Below are 18109 nucleotides of genomic sequence, written 5' to 3'. Positions count from 1 at the left end.
ACAATGAAGCTGAGCTATTTGTTCGAGTCTGCAACTGACTTTTTTTTAAGAAGCATGGTAAAAACTCTTTCATAAAATGACCGTTTTAGCTTTCTGTAATGTTTTACTGCTGTGGGCAATGAATAACAGACCCATCATAGTACCTTCAATCCATTATTTTGGCACCAGCTGCCTCTAAGAGTTATAGTGGTTTCCTTTTGATTATCAGTAACCTACCTCTGGAGATGTTGTCTGCCGCTTGCAGGCACAAAACTCAGTCTTGCCCTCTATTTCCGTAGTAGTATAAACAGCAGTGTTACTTCAGGTGAAGACAGAAGTGACAAGGTAAAATGGCTGCTGTCAGTTTGAGTGACTGAAGTCTCTCTTGTTACTCTCTGAACATTTTAAAACAAAAATGGAAAGAATGAAACGGAGTTTCATTAGTAATTGCATTCATCACCCTGTCTCTTTCAGGAATACAAAAGCTAGTTTTAGCAGGAAGAGTGGGTGAAGCTATAGAAGCAACACAACAACTATATCCAGGGCTGCTTGAGCGTAACCCAAACTTGCTCTTCATGTTAAAGTAAGTACGTTAGTATACCAGACTGTCAGTACATTTGATTGAAGGTGGCACGTGTACAGGGGAGGATTGTGATTTCACCCAAAAACTGGCACATAACTGAAGGTACATCAAAGGCATGCACCTAATGGATTTACTGGGAGGCACAAATCAGTTTCAGCTTTGGACCTCATTATAACACAGTCTGCTAGTTGCTTAGTGCTCATTAAGTGTGAACAGACAGCTGGCTGAACCAGTGTGTGTGAATCTGGCAGCTCCCTGGATGAGCTGAGCTGAAAATCGGTTGGAAAGTTGGGAGGGTTGGGTGCCGTGCACAGGGATGGTGTTTTTGTGGCAGTGGGCAGCATTACTTGGGTGGGCCAGGAGGAGCATTAATACTCTTTTGGCCGCACAAAAATCGGCCTGTGTTTTTGGAGCTGTCTCCAGTGTCCCTTATTGGAATGACAGTTGGGTTGCTCACCACCTGGTACAAATAGGTGGATTGTGCACAGCACACATTCTGCTCATTTGTACTTGAAAATTACAAATGGGGTCTTTCAACCAGCATAGGACCCTGGTTTGCATATGCAAGTAGCTTCCTGCCTGTTTCAATAATGTGACATAATCGCCTACTGCATGATTTGTAAGTATGACAGTTGGCAGTTGAAATTTGCTCGCGAGATGTTTTCACAGAACTCATTTATTTTGACTTTTTCATCTTGCCTGTTATTCCATTTTGCTCAGGAATTACTCTTTGCTAATTTGATGTAGGTGTCGGCAGTTTGTGGAGATGGTAAATGGTACAGACAGTGAAGTGCGCTGTTTCAGTGCCCGTAGTCCCAAGTCCCAAGATAGCTACCCTGGATCACCCAACATGAGCCCCAGACATGGAGCCAATAACTCTCACCTCAACAATGCAGGTACAGTACTGAACCTTTTTTGGTAATCAGCTCAGGCAATGTTATTGATGAGGAAAGAACCCACCCCACCTAGTCCTCATGGTGTACATGCTCTTTCACTGTTCTATTTTGTTTAAACACTAGCTGATACTGGTAAAATGAGAGAGTAATCTTGTACCAGCTCTAAGGGTTTACACCAAGTCAGTCAGTTCAGTATTTGGACTTTTTGTGCACTGGTGTTTCAGGAAACTTTAGCACATGGGCCTTCTGCTGAAATAATAGTATTGATCTTTTTCCAGTGCAGGGAAGGAGTGTGAGGGAGAAACAGGATCAAACTTCACTTGTGCATCTACCCCCCTCATTGTTTAGGTCTTCAATTTTCCTCTCCCGCCACTTCATGATGGGAAACCTAGGCTCTAGGACGATCCCACTCTTGCATAATATTCACAGCCATGATCTCTAGCTATTATAGTTGCCAAAAATCAGGAGCAGCATTCCATTTATTGCAAATAAGGCTCTGAAAATCATGTTCTGAAGATCAAGCCCAAGATTCTTCCAATGAAGTATCTTCCTGCAGCAGACCAAAATGTTGCTGGTGTTCTCAACTACTGGTGTTCAGTCTGTTTGCTATAGTGGTCATGGACAGATCTTGCTTTCTTGGCTGTGCAAGGCACTCTCCGAGTCACGACTACAGGTTTGTTGGATCTGTGCTTTATTCTTGAATCTCTGCTGTGTGTTTCCATATTTGCAGAAAAGTTGGCTGGACTTTCAGTAGGAAGGATCCTCTTGGCCTACTGACCAAGGAGCAGATTGTCATTGTGGAGAGGGAGATGTAGGATAAACTAAACAAAACAAAAATTACCAAACTGCAATTTAAAGACGAACAGCCATGTTAGTGAGATGCTCCTTTTTCTGTACTTAAATCTGTTTTGTGCCTTGCAGGAGCAGATAGCCCAAACTGCAGCAATGGAGTTGTGTTGTCAAAAAGCAAACCAGTACACAACAAATATCCAGCTATAAGTTCTTCATCTTCATCATCATCGTCCTCTTCCTCACCCTCCTCTGTAAACTATTCAGAGTCCAATTCTACAGACTCTTCCAAATCCCAGCAGCACAGTAGTACAAGTAACCAGGAAACCAGGTATGTCTGTCACAATGGTGCCCTGCTAACTAGAATCAAATCAAATGTTTACAGTTTAAGAAAAGAAAGTGGATAGCGGCATCTTTGTAAATTATAAGCAAGGCAGTAAGTATTCCATTTCATAGATCACAGAATGTGATGGTCAAAGCACTAATAAAAGTCCTTGAATTCCTTACAAAAAAAAATTGAATTGTAAACCAGGGATCCTGATGCCTCTGTGATGAATTTGTGTTATATAAAATACAAGCTCTTTTTTTCTGCTAATCCCCATTGGAGCTACTATATTAATAAAGCTGATCACAAGGATGTGTAACCAGTGTGAGATGGCTACGGTGTGGTTGCAAATCAAACTCCAGATGGTTTCTTCACCTACAATCTGATGTGTTGTATCCGATCATTTGTGACTAATTTATACGGCACAATTTCAGTGCTTCTGAACTGCTAGGAATGGCGCTGAAACAATCCAGAACAGTGATGATTTGTGAATTTGTAATGTCTTAGCATTTTTCTACTTTGCAACAGAACAACGCTGCCAGTTTAGTTGAGGTTATGTACAGAAGGGGAATAAAGAACTTTATGGGATGTGTAGGAGAGGAATGTGAAGTACGAGTCATGATTATGTTCAGTTTTCCAGTTTTAAACCGTTGCCAAAACACAACAGCACTAAGGAGAGGAGAATAAGTATGGGGAAAATAGTACCTATTTGAAATAAAAACAGAAAATGCTGGAAATACTCAGCAGGTCTGGCAGCATCTGTGAAGAGAGAATCAGAGTTGACGTTTCAAGTCAATGAACTTTTGTCAGAGCTGGCCACTGCCAGTTTCATCGCTGCCACCTGGGGCTGAATTTTCCTGTGGACTTCAGGACCCTGACGTCAGGCCGAAAAGCTGGTGCCAAGTCCACACTTGCCGGCAGCAGCACCGGCTCAGTGATTTTTACTGCAGGCAGCCTCCTAATTGCCTGAGGGCCCGTCGTCCAATTAAGCACAGCGGGTGGGCTTCTGATGCTGCCGGTGCAATCAGAGGGCAGGCAGCTCCGAAGCCTCAATAGCACCACCAGGAGAGGTGGGCGTTGCTAAGGCAGGCAGGAGACCTCGAGGATGCCTCAAGATGGAGTCACCCTCGTAGAGGTAATTTAAAAATAATAAAATTCAGAATGGCCGAAGGGAACGATCCTGCCAATTGCAGGGCAAACCCCTCCGGGGGGGATCTTTTGGGCCACAGGAGATGCCTTTACTTTCCATAGCCCCTCTGTGAGGAATGGAGTCTCGGAAGAGGAAAAAATGAAGACCTATACCCTTTTATGTTTTGTTGGGATAGGAATTCTACCGGTATCCATCTCAATAGATTTGAGTCTGAAGATCCATTGAAATGGATTGGAGTATTCTGCCACCTGATTTATGTGTTATTGTTCAACAGTGACAGTGAAATGGAAATGGAACCAGAGCACTACACCAATGGAGTCTTGGAAAACACCTCCACGAGAATAATGAATGGCAGCTATAAGCATGAAGAAATCCTGCAGACGGATGAATCCAGCATGGGTAGGATTAGGCAGTGGGCAGAAGCATGCATACTGTGTGAGAGAAAGAATGGGGGATAGGTATTGGATCTGTAGCCAAATATGTTTGGAAAGGAAAGGGACAATGAGAGGAAGAAGCTGAACACTTGCACAGAGTTAACAAAGTGAGATTCTGCACTTAACTATCTTTCATTTTTTCCCCAGACCGACAATGCTGCTATTCTATCCCTCCTTAAATCGAACTCCGCTGCCATGGTCTGTCCTAAAAGTGGAACTGACCCACTCCCACCCCAAGAATTGCGAACCCCTCACCACCAAGAGAAATACATGACTCAGTGATTTTTGAATCTTCTTCCAGCTCTTGGTCACAGAGCTGACTGCATCACCATTCCTAAATCTGAGCAACCTTTTGTTCTTCCTGACCTGCCCTACCCTCCAGTCCTGCTGTTTAAACCCTCCATCTCCCTTTGTAATTGAAGGATACTAGATAATTTTGAATATGTACCCACCCTCCATGTCCTTCGCAGCAAGTAGAAATGTACGTGCCATGGTCATGAGATTCTTCTCAGCCCCAGCTGCTGAGATGCAAAACTGCCATTGTACAGAGTAAGCACTTACACCCTGATGGGCTTTAGAATCAAGGTATAATACAACACAGAAGAAGGCTATTTGGCTCATCATGCCTTTTCTAGCTCTTTAGTAGAGCTATCCAATTAGTCCCACTGCCCTGCTCTTTCCCCAGAGTCCAATACATTTTTCACTTCAGATATTTATCCAGTTCCCTTTTGAAAATTACTATTGAATCTGCTTCCACCACCCTTTTCAGGCAGTGCATTCCAGATCACAACAACTCGCTGCATTAAAAGAAAGTGTTCCTCATGTTGCCTTTAGTTCTTCTGCCAGTCTGTGTCCTCTGATTCCTGATTCTTTTGCCACTGGAAACAGTTTTTATTTATTCTATCAAAACCGTTCATAATCTGTCAAATTTCCTCTTAATCCTTCTCTACTTTAAGGAGAGCAACCCCAATGTCTGCAGTCTGTACACATAACTGAGGTTCCTCAGCACGGGGTACCATTCTAGAATCTCTTCTCCAGCGTCTCTAAGGCCTTGAGATCCTTCCTAAAGTGTGGTGTCAAAAATTGAACATAATGTTACGTCTGAAGCCTACCTAGTGCTTTATAAAGGTTTAGCATAAATTCCTTGCTTTTTGTATTCTGTGCCTGTGTTTATAAAGCTAAGGATTCCATCTGCATTCTTAACAGCCTTCTCAACTGGATCTGCCACCTTCAAAGATTTATGTGCATACACCCCAGGTCTGTCTGTTCTGCACCCTCTAAAATTGTACCATTTAATTTATATTGCCTCTTTTCATTCCTCTTACCAAAATGTGTCACTTCACACTCACAACTTACATATTACATAGCACTGACAGCACAGGAAGAAGTCATTCGCCCCAGCAACTCCATGCCAGTGTTTATGCTACACACAAACCTTCATCTAACTCCATCAACATAGCCTTCTATTCCTTTCTGCCAAATTTGCTTATCTAGCTTATTTATGGCCCCTAGTTCTGCTCTCCCCTGCAAGTGGAAACATCTTTTGTATGTTTATCCTACCAAACTCTATCAGATCAACCCCCAGCCTTCTTTTTTCCAGATTAAAGAGCTCCAATCTGTTCAATCTTTCCTGATAGATACAGTCTCTCAGTTCTTTTTTTGTATATCTTTTTTGCATCTTCTCCAGTGCCTGCATTACCTTTTTATAAAATGGAGGCCAGAACTGTTCACAGCACTCCAAGTATGATCAAACCAAGGTTCTATGCAAGTTTAACATAACATCTCTGCTTTTTCATGCTGTTCCCCTAGAATCAACCCCAGGGCTTTGTTTGATTTTAAATGGCCTTATTAACCTGAATGGCTACTTTTACGGCTGCCCTGTACATTAAATTTCATCTGCCATGTGCCTGCCCTATTCACCAGTCTGGGTCCTCCTGAAGTCTGTCAATATCCTGGTCATTGTTTACTACGTAAGCAAATTTCATGTCATCTGTGACCTTTGAAATTGTGTCCTATATATACCCAAGTCAAGATTATGAATGCATATCAAAAAGAGTAGTAGTCCTAATACTAACCACTGAGGGACACTGCTGTATTATTCTCTCCTGTCTGTAAAACAACCATTCACTGCTAATCTCTACTTTCTGTCCCAGAGCCAGTTTTGTGTCCACTTTACCACTGTCCCATTAATCCCAAAGGCTTTAATCTTGCTAATAAGACTATTATGTGGTACTTAACAAATGCCTTTTGAAAATTCATATACACAACATCCACCACACTATGCCTATCAACTCTTCCCGTTACTTCATCAAAAAACTGAATCAAGTTAGTCAAACACAATTTGCCTTTAACAAATCCATGTTGATTTTCTTTTCTTAGCCCATACCTTTCCAATTGCCAATTAATTTTGTCTTGAAAGGTTTCCCCAACACCAATGTTGGCCTGACTGCTGGCTTTATCCCTCTCCATTTTTTTTGAACAGGGGTGTAATATTTGTAGTCCTCCAATTTTCTGGCAACTCCCCAATATGTAAGGATGTTTGGAACATTGTGACCAATCTTACTTCCCTCAGTAATCTTGGATGCATCCCATCTGGACTGGGTGACTTTTCTACTTTGAGTACTGCCAACCTTTTAAATACCTCCTCTATATCTTTTTTTTTTACTATCCAGTGTTACTACTCCCTCCTTTATTATGACATTGGCAGCATCCACTTCTCTAGTGAATACAGATGCAAAGTATTTCTTTAGTACCTCAGACATACCCTCTGGCTCCATAAAAAGATCTTTCTGGTCCCTAATTGGCTCTATCATTCCTTTGACTACCCTTTTGCCATTTATATGTTTATAGAAGACCTTTGGGTTCCCTTTTATCTTAGTTGCCAGTCTATTCTCATACTCTTTTTTTTTTTTTTCCCCCTCTTACTCCCATTTTTAGATATTTGTGCATTCAGTTTAGTGTTCTCTAGTGTATTAAGAACCTTTTATTTGTCATAAGCCTCCTTTTTCTGTTTCTTTTTTAATCTTTATATCTTTAATCATCCAGGGAACTCTAGCATTGGATGCCTTTCCTTTCCCCCTCATAGGAATGTGTCTACTCTGTACCCAAAGCATCTCCTCTTTGAAGGCCTTCTGTTGTTCAACTACTGTTTTGCCTACTGATTTTTGATTCTAATCCACTTGGGTCAGATCCCTTTCCAACACACTGAATTTAGCCCTCCTCCAGTTAAGTAATTTTATGTTTTTTGTCATTTTGCCTCCCTTCAAAAATCCACCCTTGACCCTCTGCAAATTACCATCCCACCTCGAACCTCCCTATCTTCTCCAAGTGCTTGAGTGTGTCGTCACCTCCCAAATCAGTGCCCAGCTTTCTCTCAATGCCATGTTTGGGTTTCGCCATAGGATTTCTGCCCTTATCACCGTACTCAAACGGCACCTATGAAAGTCACAAATGACATCCTATGTAACTGTGAACATTGTAAACTATTCCTCCTCATCCTTCTCAACCTGTGTAGAGCCTTTGACAGAATTGGCCACACTATCCTCCTGCAGTGCCTCTCATCCGTCGTTCAGTTGGGTGGGACTGCCCTACCTGGTTCCATTCTTAGCTATCCTGTCATAGCCAGAGAATTGCGTATAGTAGCTTCTCCTCCGACTGCTGCACCATTACTTCCAGTGTCTCCCATGGATCTATCCTTGGCAGTCTCCTATTTCTCATCTATGTGATGCTCCTTGACAATATCATACATAAACATAACATCCAGTCCCACGTGTACGCTGATGACACCCTCATCACCACCTCTCTTGACCCCCATTGCTTGTCTGACATTCAGTACTGGATGAGGAGAAATTTCCTGCAGCTAAATATTGGGAAGACTGAAAGCCACTGAATTCAGTCCATGCCACAAACTCTGTTCTCTAGCCATCAACTCCATTCTTCGCCCTGGGAGCTGTCTGAGGCTGAATCAGACTATTCGCAACTTTGGTGTTGTATTTGACACCAGCATGAGCTTCCGATCACATATGCGCTCCATCACCAAGACTAGTTTATTTCCATTTCAGTAATATTGCGCAACTCTGCCCTGCCTCAGCTCATATGCTACTGAAACCTTCATCTGTGCCTTTTTTTTAACCTCTAGGCTTGATTGTTCCAATGCTCTTCTGGCCGACCTTTCATCTTCAATCCTACATGAACTTGTGCTCGTCCTAAACTCTGCTGCCCATATCCTAACTTGTACCAAGTCCCAATTATCTAACGCTGTTCGCTGACCTGCATTTGCTCCCTGACAAGTCTTGCCTTCGTTTAAAAATTCTCATCCTTGTTTTCGAATTCCTCCATGATCTCGCCCCTCCCTATTTCTGTAATCTCTTCCAGCTGTACAAGCCTTCATGATTGCTGCGCTCCTCCCATTTTGGCCACTTGTGCATCTCCAGTTTTAATCACCCCATTGGCGGGAAGGCCTTCAGCTACCAAGGCCCTAAGCTGTGGAATTCGCTCCCTAAACTTCTGCACCTCTCTCTCTCTCCACCTTGAAGACGCAGCTTGCAACCTACCTCCTTGCCCAAGCTTCTGGTCATCTGTTCTAATATCTCTATATAGCCTTGTCAAATTTTATTTGCTGACACTCTTGTGAAGTGCCGAGGGATGTTTTACTACATCAATAAAGTTATATAAATGCAAGTTGTTGTTTCTGTCACTGTTCCAAACCTGATGATGATATACTCGCTATTCCCCAAATGCACCCCTACTTGCCCCACTTCATTTCCCAGAAATAAATCCAGCACTGCTTTCTTTCTCATTGGACTGGAAACATACTGATCAAGAAAGTTCTCTTGTATACAATTCATGAATTTCTCCCCCTCATTGCCTTTTGCACTGCTACTATTTCAGTCTGTATTAGGATAATTGAAATCCCTCATAATCACTACTCTGTCATTCTTGCACTTTCCTGTAATTTGCCTGGAAATTTCCTCTTCTAGCTCTTTGCCACTATTTGGTGGCATATGCACTCAGTAGAATAATAGCTTCTGTACTGTTCCTCAATTCCAGCCAAATAGGCTCTGTCTTAGGTCCCTCAACTACATTATCCCTTTGCAGTGCATAGTTTTTCTGATCCACACCAACACCCTTCCCCCAACCCACCACTCCTTTTTCCCTTCCCTATCTTTCCTGAATAACCTGTAGCCAGGCATATTAAGTCTCCGATCCTCCCCTTCTTTGAGTCAGATCTCTGTTATTGCCACTATATCTTTGTGCCATAAGGCAACTTAAGCTTGCAGCTCACCAGCCTTATTTACCATGCAACATTTCTGCACATGCACTCCAAACCCATGCGTCACATTTACCTGCTGTCTGATCCCAAGAGAAGGAAAAATCGCTAAAGCTCACCTTCACCCACCAAGATGGTATTCCAGTTTGTCTGGGGTAGGCCAGCATAACGTACCTACTTGGAGGGAAATCTAGGACTGGCTCACCACAGCCCTGATTACTGAGAATGAACTCCAGAACTAGTGGAAGTAAGGGTACCTCACCACTAGTTCTTCCCTGTTCTGTCACTCCTCTACCTGTCCTGTCTGTTCTGCTGCCCCCCAACCCCAGTGCCCTGTCTCTGGGTCCAGTTATCTCTCCTGTCCTTTTAGCCTTGCATGACCTGCACACTACACTTGGTCTTGATGTCACAGGATATTGACTAGTATTGTAATAAGAAAAAAACAAGGGTTGAAAGTATGATTTTAAATTAGAGACTGAATTATATTTGCATGTCCCTGTCCAATTAATCTCTGTTATAATTCTGCTTCACCTGAAGACTACACTTTGTGTCAACTCCCCCATGTGCAGTGATACAGGAGATATTCATTTTTGTTTATAGAGAAAACAAAATAAAGTAGCATTGATCACAGTAAATGAGAGGACACACTATTGCCTATCTTTCTGTTACTGTTTCTCTACACTTTTTATAAGAATATAAGAAATAGGAGCATAAGTAGGCTATTCGGCCCCTCAGGCTTGACCCGCCATTCAATAAGATCATAGCTGATCTGATTGTGGCCTTAACTCCAAATTTAAATCTATGCATCTGTGTTGCATTCTTTTCATCTCCGCCATCTTCTGTGCTTTTTCTTGCTTTTGATTTTTGTGGGTGTCATGCTAGGCCCCCACCTTCCAAGAATGAGGTATATTAATTTTGTCATGAACATTAATTTCAAACTGTTGTTGAAGTGAAGAAAGGACTTGCTTTAAAAAAAATTGCCAGATCTTGGCTGGAAAGACATTTACATATTAACACACAGTGCTTGGAAAGGACAAAGGACCATTCCCTGACCCATTCAACCCATTAATGGACTCTTGATCACCAGACATTGAAGGTGGGGGAGCTCGCATTCCAGGTTGACTGCTAAGATGGCCGAATACACAAATGGACATGGTCAAACCAGATTGTCACATGACTAACCTGCTGGACAACCTGAGGTTTTTGAATTTGTGCAAACAGTTTGGGCAGAAAGCAGAACGCTCCTGGACTGAGATGATCTCTCCTGGCTGGCTCGCCACAGCCTCTCCTGTTTGCCTGCTCCCATCGCTTTCTCATGGAACTCCAAATCCACTGAAGACACATGAACTCCAAGAGAGAAAAGTCTCCTACAGTGAACACGGTTTAAGAAGAATACTGGGCCCCAACGAAAGCAAGATCTACCTGCAATAAAGGATACTACAGTGAGCTCAAAGAACCGTAACAAAAACTCTTGATATTGCCTCATACTTTTCCACTTTATTTTTCTTCTCTTTTCTGTTTCTATTTGCATGTGTACATCGCATATGCATGCTAGTGTAGGCGCGTCATGTACCCTTAGGCGTTAACCAAATTAGAGTTTAAGTTTAATAAATTTCAACTTTTCTTCTTTAAACGTAAGAAAGACTGTTTGCGCTGATTTATTTGCCTTATAATTGGAAAGTGGTGAACAAGGATTCATCAAGGGGGCATTAACAACACAGTGTGTTTAAAAATAAAATCCTGTTACCGTATTTGGGTACTAGCGTCCGGATTTGACCCACAAACGAAACAAATTGGAAGTGGGAAGCCAAATTGTTCCCAATCAAAGAAAAAAGAACAAGATTTCAATACAGGTTTTCTTGTGGTTGTGTATGCTTGAATACTAACATGTCTGCAACTGAAGCTAGTAGCTCTCCAAGCCAGGGTGAATTAACTTGGGATAAGTTAAAGGCACTATCTATAGAGGAGTTGAGAAAAATGGCTGAGCAGTTGGGATCAGTGTATGTGGCAAGCCTAGGAAGTTTGAACTCCTAAGACTAGTGGCTAACCATTTTTCCCCTGAATTTGAAGAAGCAGAAACAGGGTTAGAAGCAGACTCCGACAGGGTATTGCTAGCAAAGATACAATTGGAATAAAGGAAACTTGAATTAGAAGAAAGAGAGCGGCAGGGGAGGGAGAAAGAGAGAGCCTTCCAGAAGGAACGTGAAGAAAATGAAAGGCAGGAGAGGGAAAGCGAAAGAATATTCTGGAAGGAATGTGAAGAAAGAGAGCCGAAGTGCTTGAGTTAACTAGGGGGCGACAGAGTAACCCCAGTGAAAGCATGGCCAATATGGAGGAGCGTAATTTAGGGCTGGGTACAAAATTGTTAAAACTAGCCCAACTAATTCCAAAATTCAGTGAGGAGGATGTAGAAGTGTTTTTTGTGTCCTTTGAGAAACTGGCATGGCAGCTAAAATGGCCAGCTGAGGCCTGGCCTCTTTTACTACAAAGCAAGCTAACTGGAAAAGCCTATGAGGTTTATTCCCTGTTGCCAGATGAGAGTTCATCCAATTATGAACTGACAAAAAGTGCTATCTGCGGGGCATATGAATTAGTACCTGAAGCCTATCGCCAAAAGTTTAGAACCCTCAAGAAGCAAGCTAATCAAACTTATCTGGAGTTTGAAAAGCAGCTGGCTTTTGACGAGTGGCTGAGGGCTCTTAAGTACAGCTCATCTATGAGAATCTCAGAGAAGTAATTCCGTTAGAGGAATTTAAACACTCTCCCACTCTCCATAAAGACACGTGTAGAGGAGCAGCGGATCCAGAGAGCCCGGCAAGTGGCCGTTCTGGCCAGTGGGTTTGCTTTATTTGTAAGTCAGTTTCCCAGGGGAGAACCTTTCCTAATCACCCCCATAGATCCAAAAAGGACAAAGGGTGGGATGGTGATAGGACCCAAACAGTCCTGGGAGAGAAAGGAAAGCAGGAGACACAGGAGGCTCTCCTGTAGCCAAAAAGGAAGGTGCTGTGAGCACGAGTGAGACCCGGAGACCTCTGTGCTTCCATCGTAATAAAGCAGGACATTTAAAAGCTGACTGCTGGATACTAAAGGGAAAACCTGTAGGATTAATCAGGGCACACCCGCTCAGTGAAGAAGTGAACGTGATGAAAAGCACAGTAGAACAAGCTGTGGCTTTAACTGCAGTAAGAGTGAGACCCAGGAAGCGTACGGCTGCAAGTGCAGGAAAAGTTAATAGGATTCCTGAAGGCTATCAGGGTTTTGTGTCTGAAGGGAAAGTAACCCCATACCCCTCGAGTGGGGCACGAAAGCCCATAGTGATTTTCAGGGACATGGGCCACTAGATACCTTTTACTGGGAAAAGGACTGACCTTTCCCCCAGAGAATGCAGTGAACACCAAAATGGTGGTGAATGGTATTGGAGGGCAGTGCATCCCTGTACTTGTACACCGGGTGCACCTGGAGTGCGACCTAGTTTCGGGACTGGTGACCGTAGGGATTGTCCCTAGTTTGCCTGTGGATGGGGTTGACCTGCTCCTAGGTAATGATCTGGCGGGGGTGAAGGTGGTAGCGTCCCCAGTAGTGAAAGAAAGTTCACAGGAGGTCAGAGAGACAGGGCAGTGGCGGGAGATGGACCCCTGCAGTTTCCCTGAATGTGTAGTGGATCAGGCCATGATCAAACCAGCTCCCCCAGAGGAGACTGCATTGGCACTGCAGGCAGATGACCATTTGGAAAGTTAGGAGACCCAGGGAATGAATTAAATGAATTTTCCCTAGCAGAGGCTCAGCGAGCTGACCCAGTATTGCGAGAATTAGCACAGGTTGCCCAGTCTGAAAGTGAAGCAGAGGGAGTCCCTGATTGCTACTATTTAAAGAATGAGGTACTGATGAGGAAATGGACCTCACAGACCTGAGAGCAAGGAGTGGACAGTAGTTCACCAGTTAGTGGAGAGAAATATTAGGAAGGGCCCACGAGACTACAGTGGCTGCTGTCAGTATACGAAAGACCAAAGCCCGCATAAGACAGCAGTTTGACTGGCCAAAACTCCACAAAGATGTGGTGGAGTACTGCAGGAGTTGCCACATGTGCCAGGTTGAGGGGAAACCTGCACCTCTAAGTCCTGTACCAGTGTTAGGAGGACCCTCCAGCAGAGGGCTGGTGAACTGTAAGGGACCCCTGCTGAGAACAAAAAGGGATAGACAGGCACAAGGCTGGTAAAAGATTACACTGAGAAGGGGAAAGAGTGACCAAGAGGGCAAGTTAAAGGAAGTCCGGGAGGAATCCCTGATGAAAACCCCTACTGCCAACCCTGAAATATGTGAAAGGTTAGACCCCACAACCTCCTATGTTAATGCAGACACTAGAAGCACCCTACCAGAGTTGCTGATAGCATTTATAGGAACCTGCAGAGACAAAGAAAGACCTCTAGGAGGCAGAGAAACCGTAAACATGATGTCTTACCTCGTCGAAGTACCACAGGGGAGTGCAGTAGAGTCTGCACAAATACCTGCAGGCTGGAGTGTCTCAGAGGACAAAGGAGAGATTAGCAAAGGATCCTCCCCCATAGTCAGAAGAAAGAAAACCATCCATCTCCTTAAAATCAAAAGCCTTTGCATGACTCAGCAAAGCACTGAAGGAGCATTCAGGATAGATGCGTCCACTACTGACTCTCCTGGGGAAAGAAAAATTACCTCAGCAAGAACAAAGACCCTAGGCAGCCATGGAAATGGGCAAACGGAAGAGAAACTTCCCCTAAAAAGAACACATGTTTATTGGGATGCCAAAAAAGGGGCGATTTTAATAGGTTTTAGGATTTGTGAATGAATGAGAGAAATGCATGGTTTTTTTCTGTCTTATATTTTTCTCCCGATCCTTTTAATGAAATGCGCCTTTTCTCAAATTGCATTTCATTCTGCTGGGTGTGGAGGTGTCATGCTAGGTCCCCACCTGCCAAGAATGAGGCACATTAATTTTAACAAACATTAATTTCAAACATTAATTTGCATCTAACAGACAGTACTTGGAAAGGACAAAGGACCATTCCCTGACACATTCAGCCCATAATGGACTCTTGATCACCAGACATTGAAGGTGGGGGAGCTCGCATTCCAGGTTGACTGCTAAGATGGCCGAATACATAAGCGGACATGGTCAAACACATGACTAACCTGCTGGGCAACCTGAGGTTTTTGAATTTGTACAAACAGTTTGGGCAAAAAGCAGAATGCTCCTGGGCTGAGAAGATGTCTCCTGGCTGGCTCGCCACAGCCTCTCCTGTTTGCCTGCTCCCATCTCTTTCTCACGGAACTCCAAATCCACTGAAGACAAATGAACCCCAAGAGAAAAATATCGACTACAGTGAACAAGGTTTAAGAAGAATACTGGGCCCCAACGAAAGCAAGATCTACCTGCAATAAAGGACACTACAGTGAGCTCGAAGAAACGTAACAAAAACTCTTCAGATATTGCCTCAAACTTTTCCACTTTTTCTTCTCTTTTCTGTTTCTATTTGCATGTGTGCATTGCATATGCATGCTAGCATGGCTAGCATATGCCCCTAGGTGTTAACGGAATTAGAATTTAAGGTTAAGTTTAATAAATTTCAACTTTTATTCTTTAAACGCCTGTTTGTGCTGATTTCTTTGCCTTATAGTTGGAAAGTGGTGAACAAGGCTTCACCAAGACGGAGCTAAAAACACAGTGTATTTAAAAATAAAACCCTGTTACGGTAAGACCAGGTGAAGGCTGAGAGGGACCCCTAGACACCTTTCTCATCTGTTCGTAACAGTGGGTGTTGCTGCCTTCTTCCCCTGTTGAGCTTATTCACTTGTTTATCTGTATTCTTCACTTGGCAGCTTCACGTGCAGCACTTGTGGTAGAACCTGCCTCCCAGGGATTGGCCTTCACAGCCATCAACAGGATGCCAACCAACCAACTCTTGCCCTTCCTTAAATTCCTGCATCCTGCCTAATTATGCAATTTTGCTCAACCTTAACTCCCTCTGCCCTGAATCCCACAATGTTGTACTGTCTCTCTTTCTGAATTCCAAACATGCCACTTTAATGTCTCCAGCTTCCTCTATACTCCTCCAAATTGCAGCACCTTCGCCGTGCACTGTAATTCCCCACAAATATATTGGCCGGATTTCACAGTCAGCGGTGAAATGATTGCGCTCAGTGATGACCTCGAAGTAAGCTGCCCACAAAGATTGAGTGATCTCTGTGGTGTGGATTTCACCTTTCCCAACCTTAGACTTGTTAGGTGCTTCCTCTTTTCAGCCCTGCTCACCTTCCAGGCAGCTGGCCACTGAAATTTTTATCTGCCTCCCTTCCTGCACTTGCCACCAGAAAATACAGCCGAGGTCCTTGTCAACTCTCTTCCTCACCTGACTGGTGTGCATAGCCACCACAGGAAAATATTACCGACATCCTTCAGCTCCCTTCACTATCACCATCATCGTTAACTCTCACCTGAAATAGCAAAAGAAAACAAGAAACACCCATAAATGAAAAGAAAGGGAATGAGAAGTAGAAGGCAAAACAGAGACAGCGGAAGCGAGAAAAACAAGCTGGGGTGGAGATAAAAACACCAAAGAGACCATGCACCAGGAATAGATCCTATCCTCCAATTTACCATGACAAATGTCACACGAGGACCACTAATACTAAAAGTCTTGCATGTTGAATGCATTTCCTATAAGCATTGCTGTTATATTTCAGATAACCTCTGACTCTCTTGAGCAATATAACAGGGAGGCGTGTGTATGCGTGTGTCTCTGTCAGTATTTAACTGGACTGTTAACATTCATTTCTTTTTGAATTGAACTAAAAATATTTTGCCACTGATATTTGGCTAAAATGCAGCAGTTGATTTGCATGAAGTCCCCATAGTTTGGAAAATCCTAAATTTAGTTTGTATCACCATAGTGATGAGTCTTTGTCAAATTTTTGATGTTCTTTTGTATAATTTAATTCTCCCATTATAGAGGACAGTTGTCCTCAGCGTCAGCTCTGCGGAGGTAATCAAGCTGCAACAGAACGCATGATCCAGTTTGGACGGGAGTTACAAGCCTTGAGTGAACAGCTTTGTCGAGAATATGGAAAGAATGCTACACATAAAAAAATGTTGCAGGTATCGCATGTGCTACTATTTATTTTAAAAGTCCCAGCAGACAGGATTAATAAGTGGCCCCATTGTCAGCCTTCTGGCTGTTCCATTTTATAAGCAACTTCCAAAAGGTGCACGTTTCCCGAAGCGAGACAAAATGTTCCACTTCCCTGACTGCACCATATGAAATCCTTTGCACTCCATATCCTTTACCAGCCAACATCAGATGGTTCAAAAATAGAGTTAAATTGCCAGTTTGTACTAGCGGTTTTAGAATAGCCAGCACACTTCTCCATCTGGCTGGCCTAGTGAGAAGTGATTAGTTTGACGTTCATTTGTGGCTGGGAGTTAAACTTCTTAATTAGAAGTCATGTCTGATCTACCGCTAGTGCTATTTGTCACCTGTCACATTTGGCTATTTTGACTATTTTACCACAGAGATGATTTGGAAGAGGGATGAATTTAAGTATTTTTAAAAACTGTATTCGCACAACGCTTAAAAAAAAAAAGCACTGTGACAAAGGTAGTTAAAATGCTAATGAGCTAGGCATTAAAGAAATTTTCCAAAAACAAGAAGCCTTTGTTAGCTTCTCTTATAGTTGATAAATAGCTCATGTCCATTGTGTTGAGTGATCTCTGTTCCTGCGCACTAGGCAGGGGTTGTCGAGCACAGACGCTTCCCTAAGGTTGTGAATGGTGGGAGTTAAGAATAGGCTCAGAAAGACTGACTGACAATCAGATTTATTAAACAGATGATCTACAATGGCAAGCTATTGTCAAACTTGAAAGATTAGAATGCAAGACGATAGTTATTTTGTTTAAATCAAGCAAGACAAGCCACTAATGTGAGAGAGTGTAAATGTTCATTATTTTGTTTTCTTGCAAAAAACAGATTACACAGCTGAATTAAATGGGTCTAATCGTAGCTATTGCTCAGTATGTTCTCTTGCTGTAACATAAAGCAGCTCAACTATTTGTATTTTGACCTTGCATGTGAGAGTATAACCTTAAAATACACCTCTCCAGGCTTTTCAAAGGCAGACCAAGAGAGCATTTGGTAAGACAAGATCAGATGTGAATCCTTTAAGTTACTTATTTCACTGCAAGGAATATACAGAGTAGTTGTTATGAATAGATTTAGCATGGTTGAATCAGTACAAGTTGTATTCACGTAATAGTACAAAATAATAAACATGCTATACTTCCCTATATTAGTGGATCAGCTTCCTTGACCAACAAAATAACTTTTAACTACCCTTCTGCGTTCTAACCTTTTAAATCTGGCAAGAGTTGTTAAAAGCTTCTCAGTGGGTCTTTCTGGCCCTGTTTTATTAATTGCTCCTTGCTGATAACCAATGAGGAGGGCCTATGCCAGACAACCCTTGCCGTGATACCCTAGACCAAGAACCCCCTGACACAAGATGTGAGGTGTCTATTAATTGTTGAGACTGAGTAATAAGTTGGCTAGTTTTTTATTTTTAAACTTGTGAATACACTTTTGCTTTGAAAACCCAACATTTAAACTCTTTTCCAAATCCTTTCTGGGCAAACAAAAACCACCTTTTTGCTTTTTATCTAA

The 18109-nt window shown here is 42.8% G+C and overlaps 1 protein-coding gene across 3 annotated transcripts in view; it reads left to right on the top strand.

Moving 5' to 3' along the window:
• The window catches only part of ranbp10 (RAN binding protein 10), a 168569-nt gene that overhangs the window by 136165 nt on the left and 14295 nt on the right, over nt 1-18109 (top strand). For all 3 annotated transcript variants that reach the window (XM_068049532.1, XM_068049533.1, XM_068049534.1), the window contains 5 exons: nt 454-562; nt 1310-1458; nt 2380-2578; nt 3997-4121; nt 16409-16554. In XM_068049532.1, the coding sequence (XP_067905633.1) occupies nt 454-562; nt 1310-1458; nt 2380-2578; nt 3997-4121; nt 16409-16554 (728 nt within the window). The remainder of the gene's footprint in view (nt 1-453; nt 563-1309; nt 1459-2379; nt 2579-3996; nt 4122-16408; nt 16555-18109) is intronic.

Source organism: Heterodontus francisci, chromosome 17 (genome assembly GCF_036365525.1).
Source record: "Heterodontus francisci isolate sHetFra1 chromosome 17, sHetFra1.hap1, whole genome shotgun sequence".
Classification (NCBI taxonomy): Eukaryota; Metazoa; Chordata; class Chondrichthyes; order Heterodontiformes; family Heterodontidae; genus Heterodontus; species Heterodontus francisci.
This window is presented reverse-complemented; position numbering and strand designations above follow the sequence as displayed.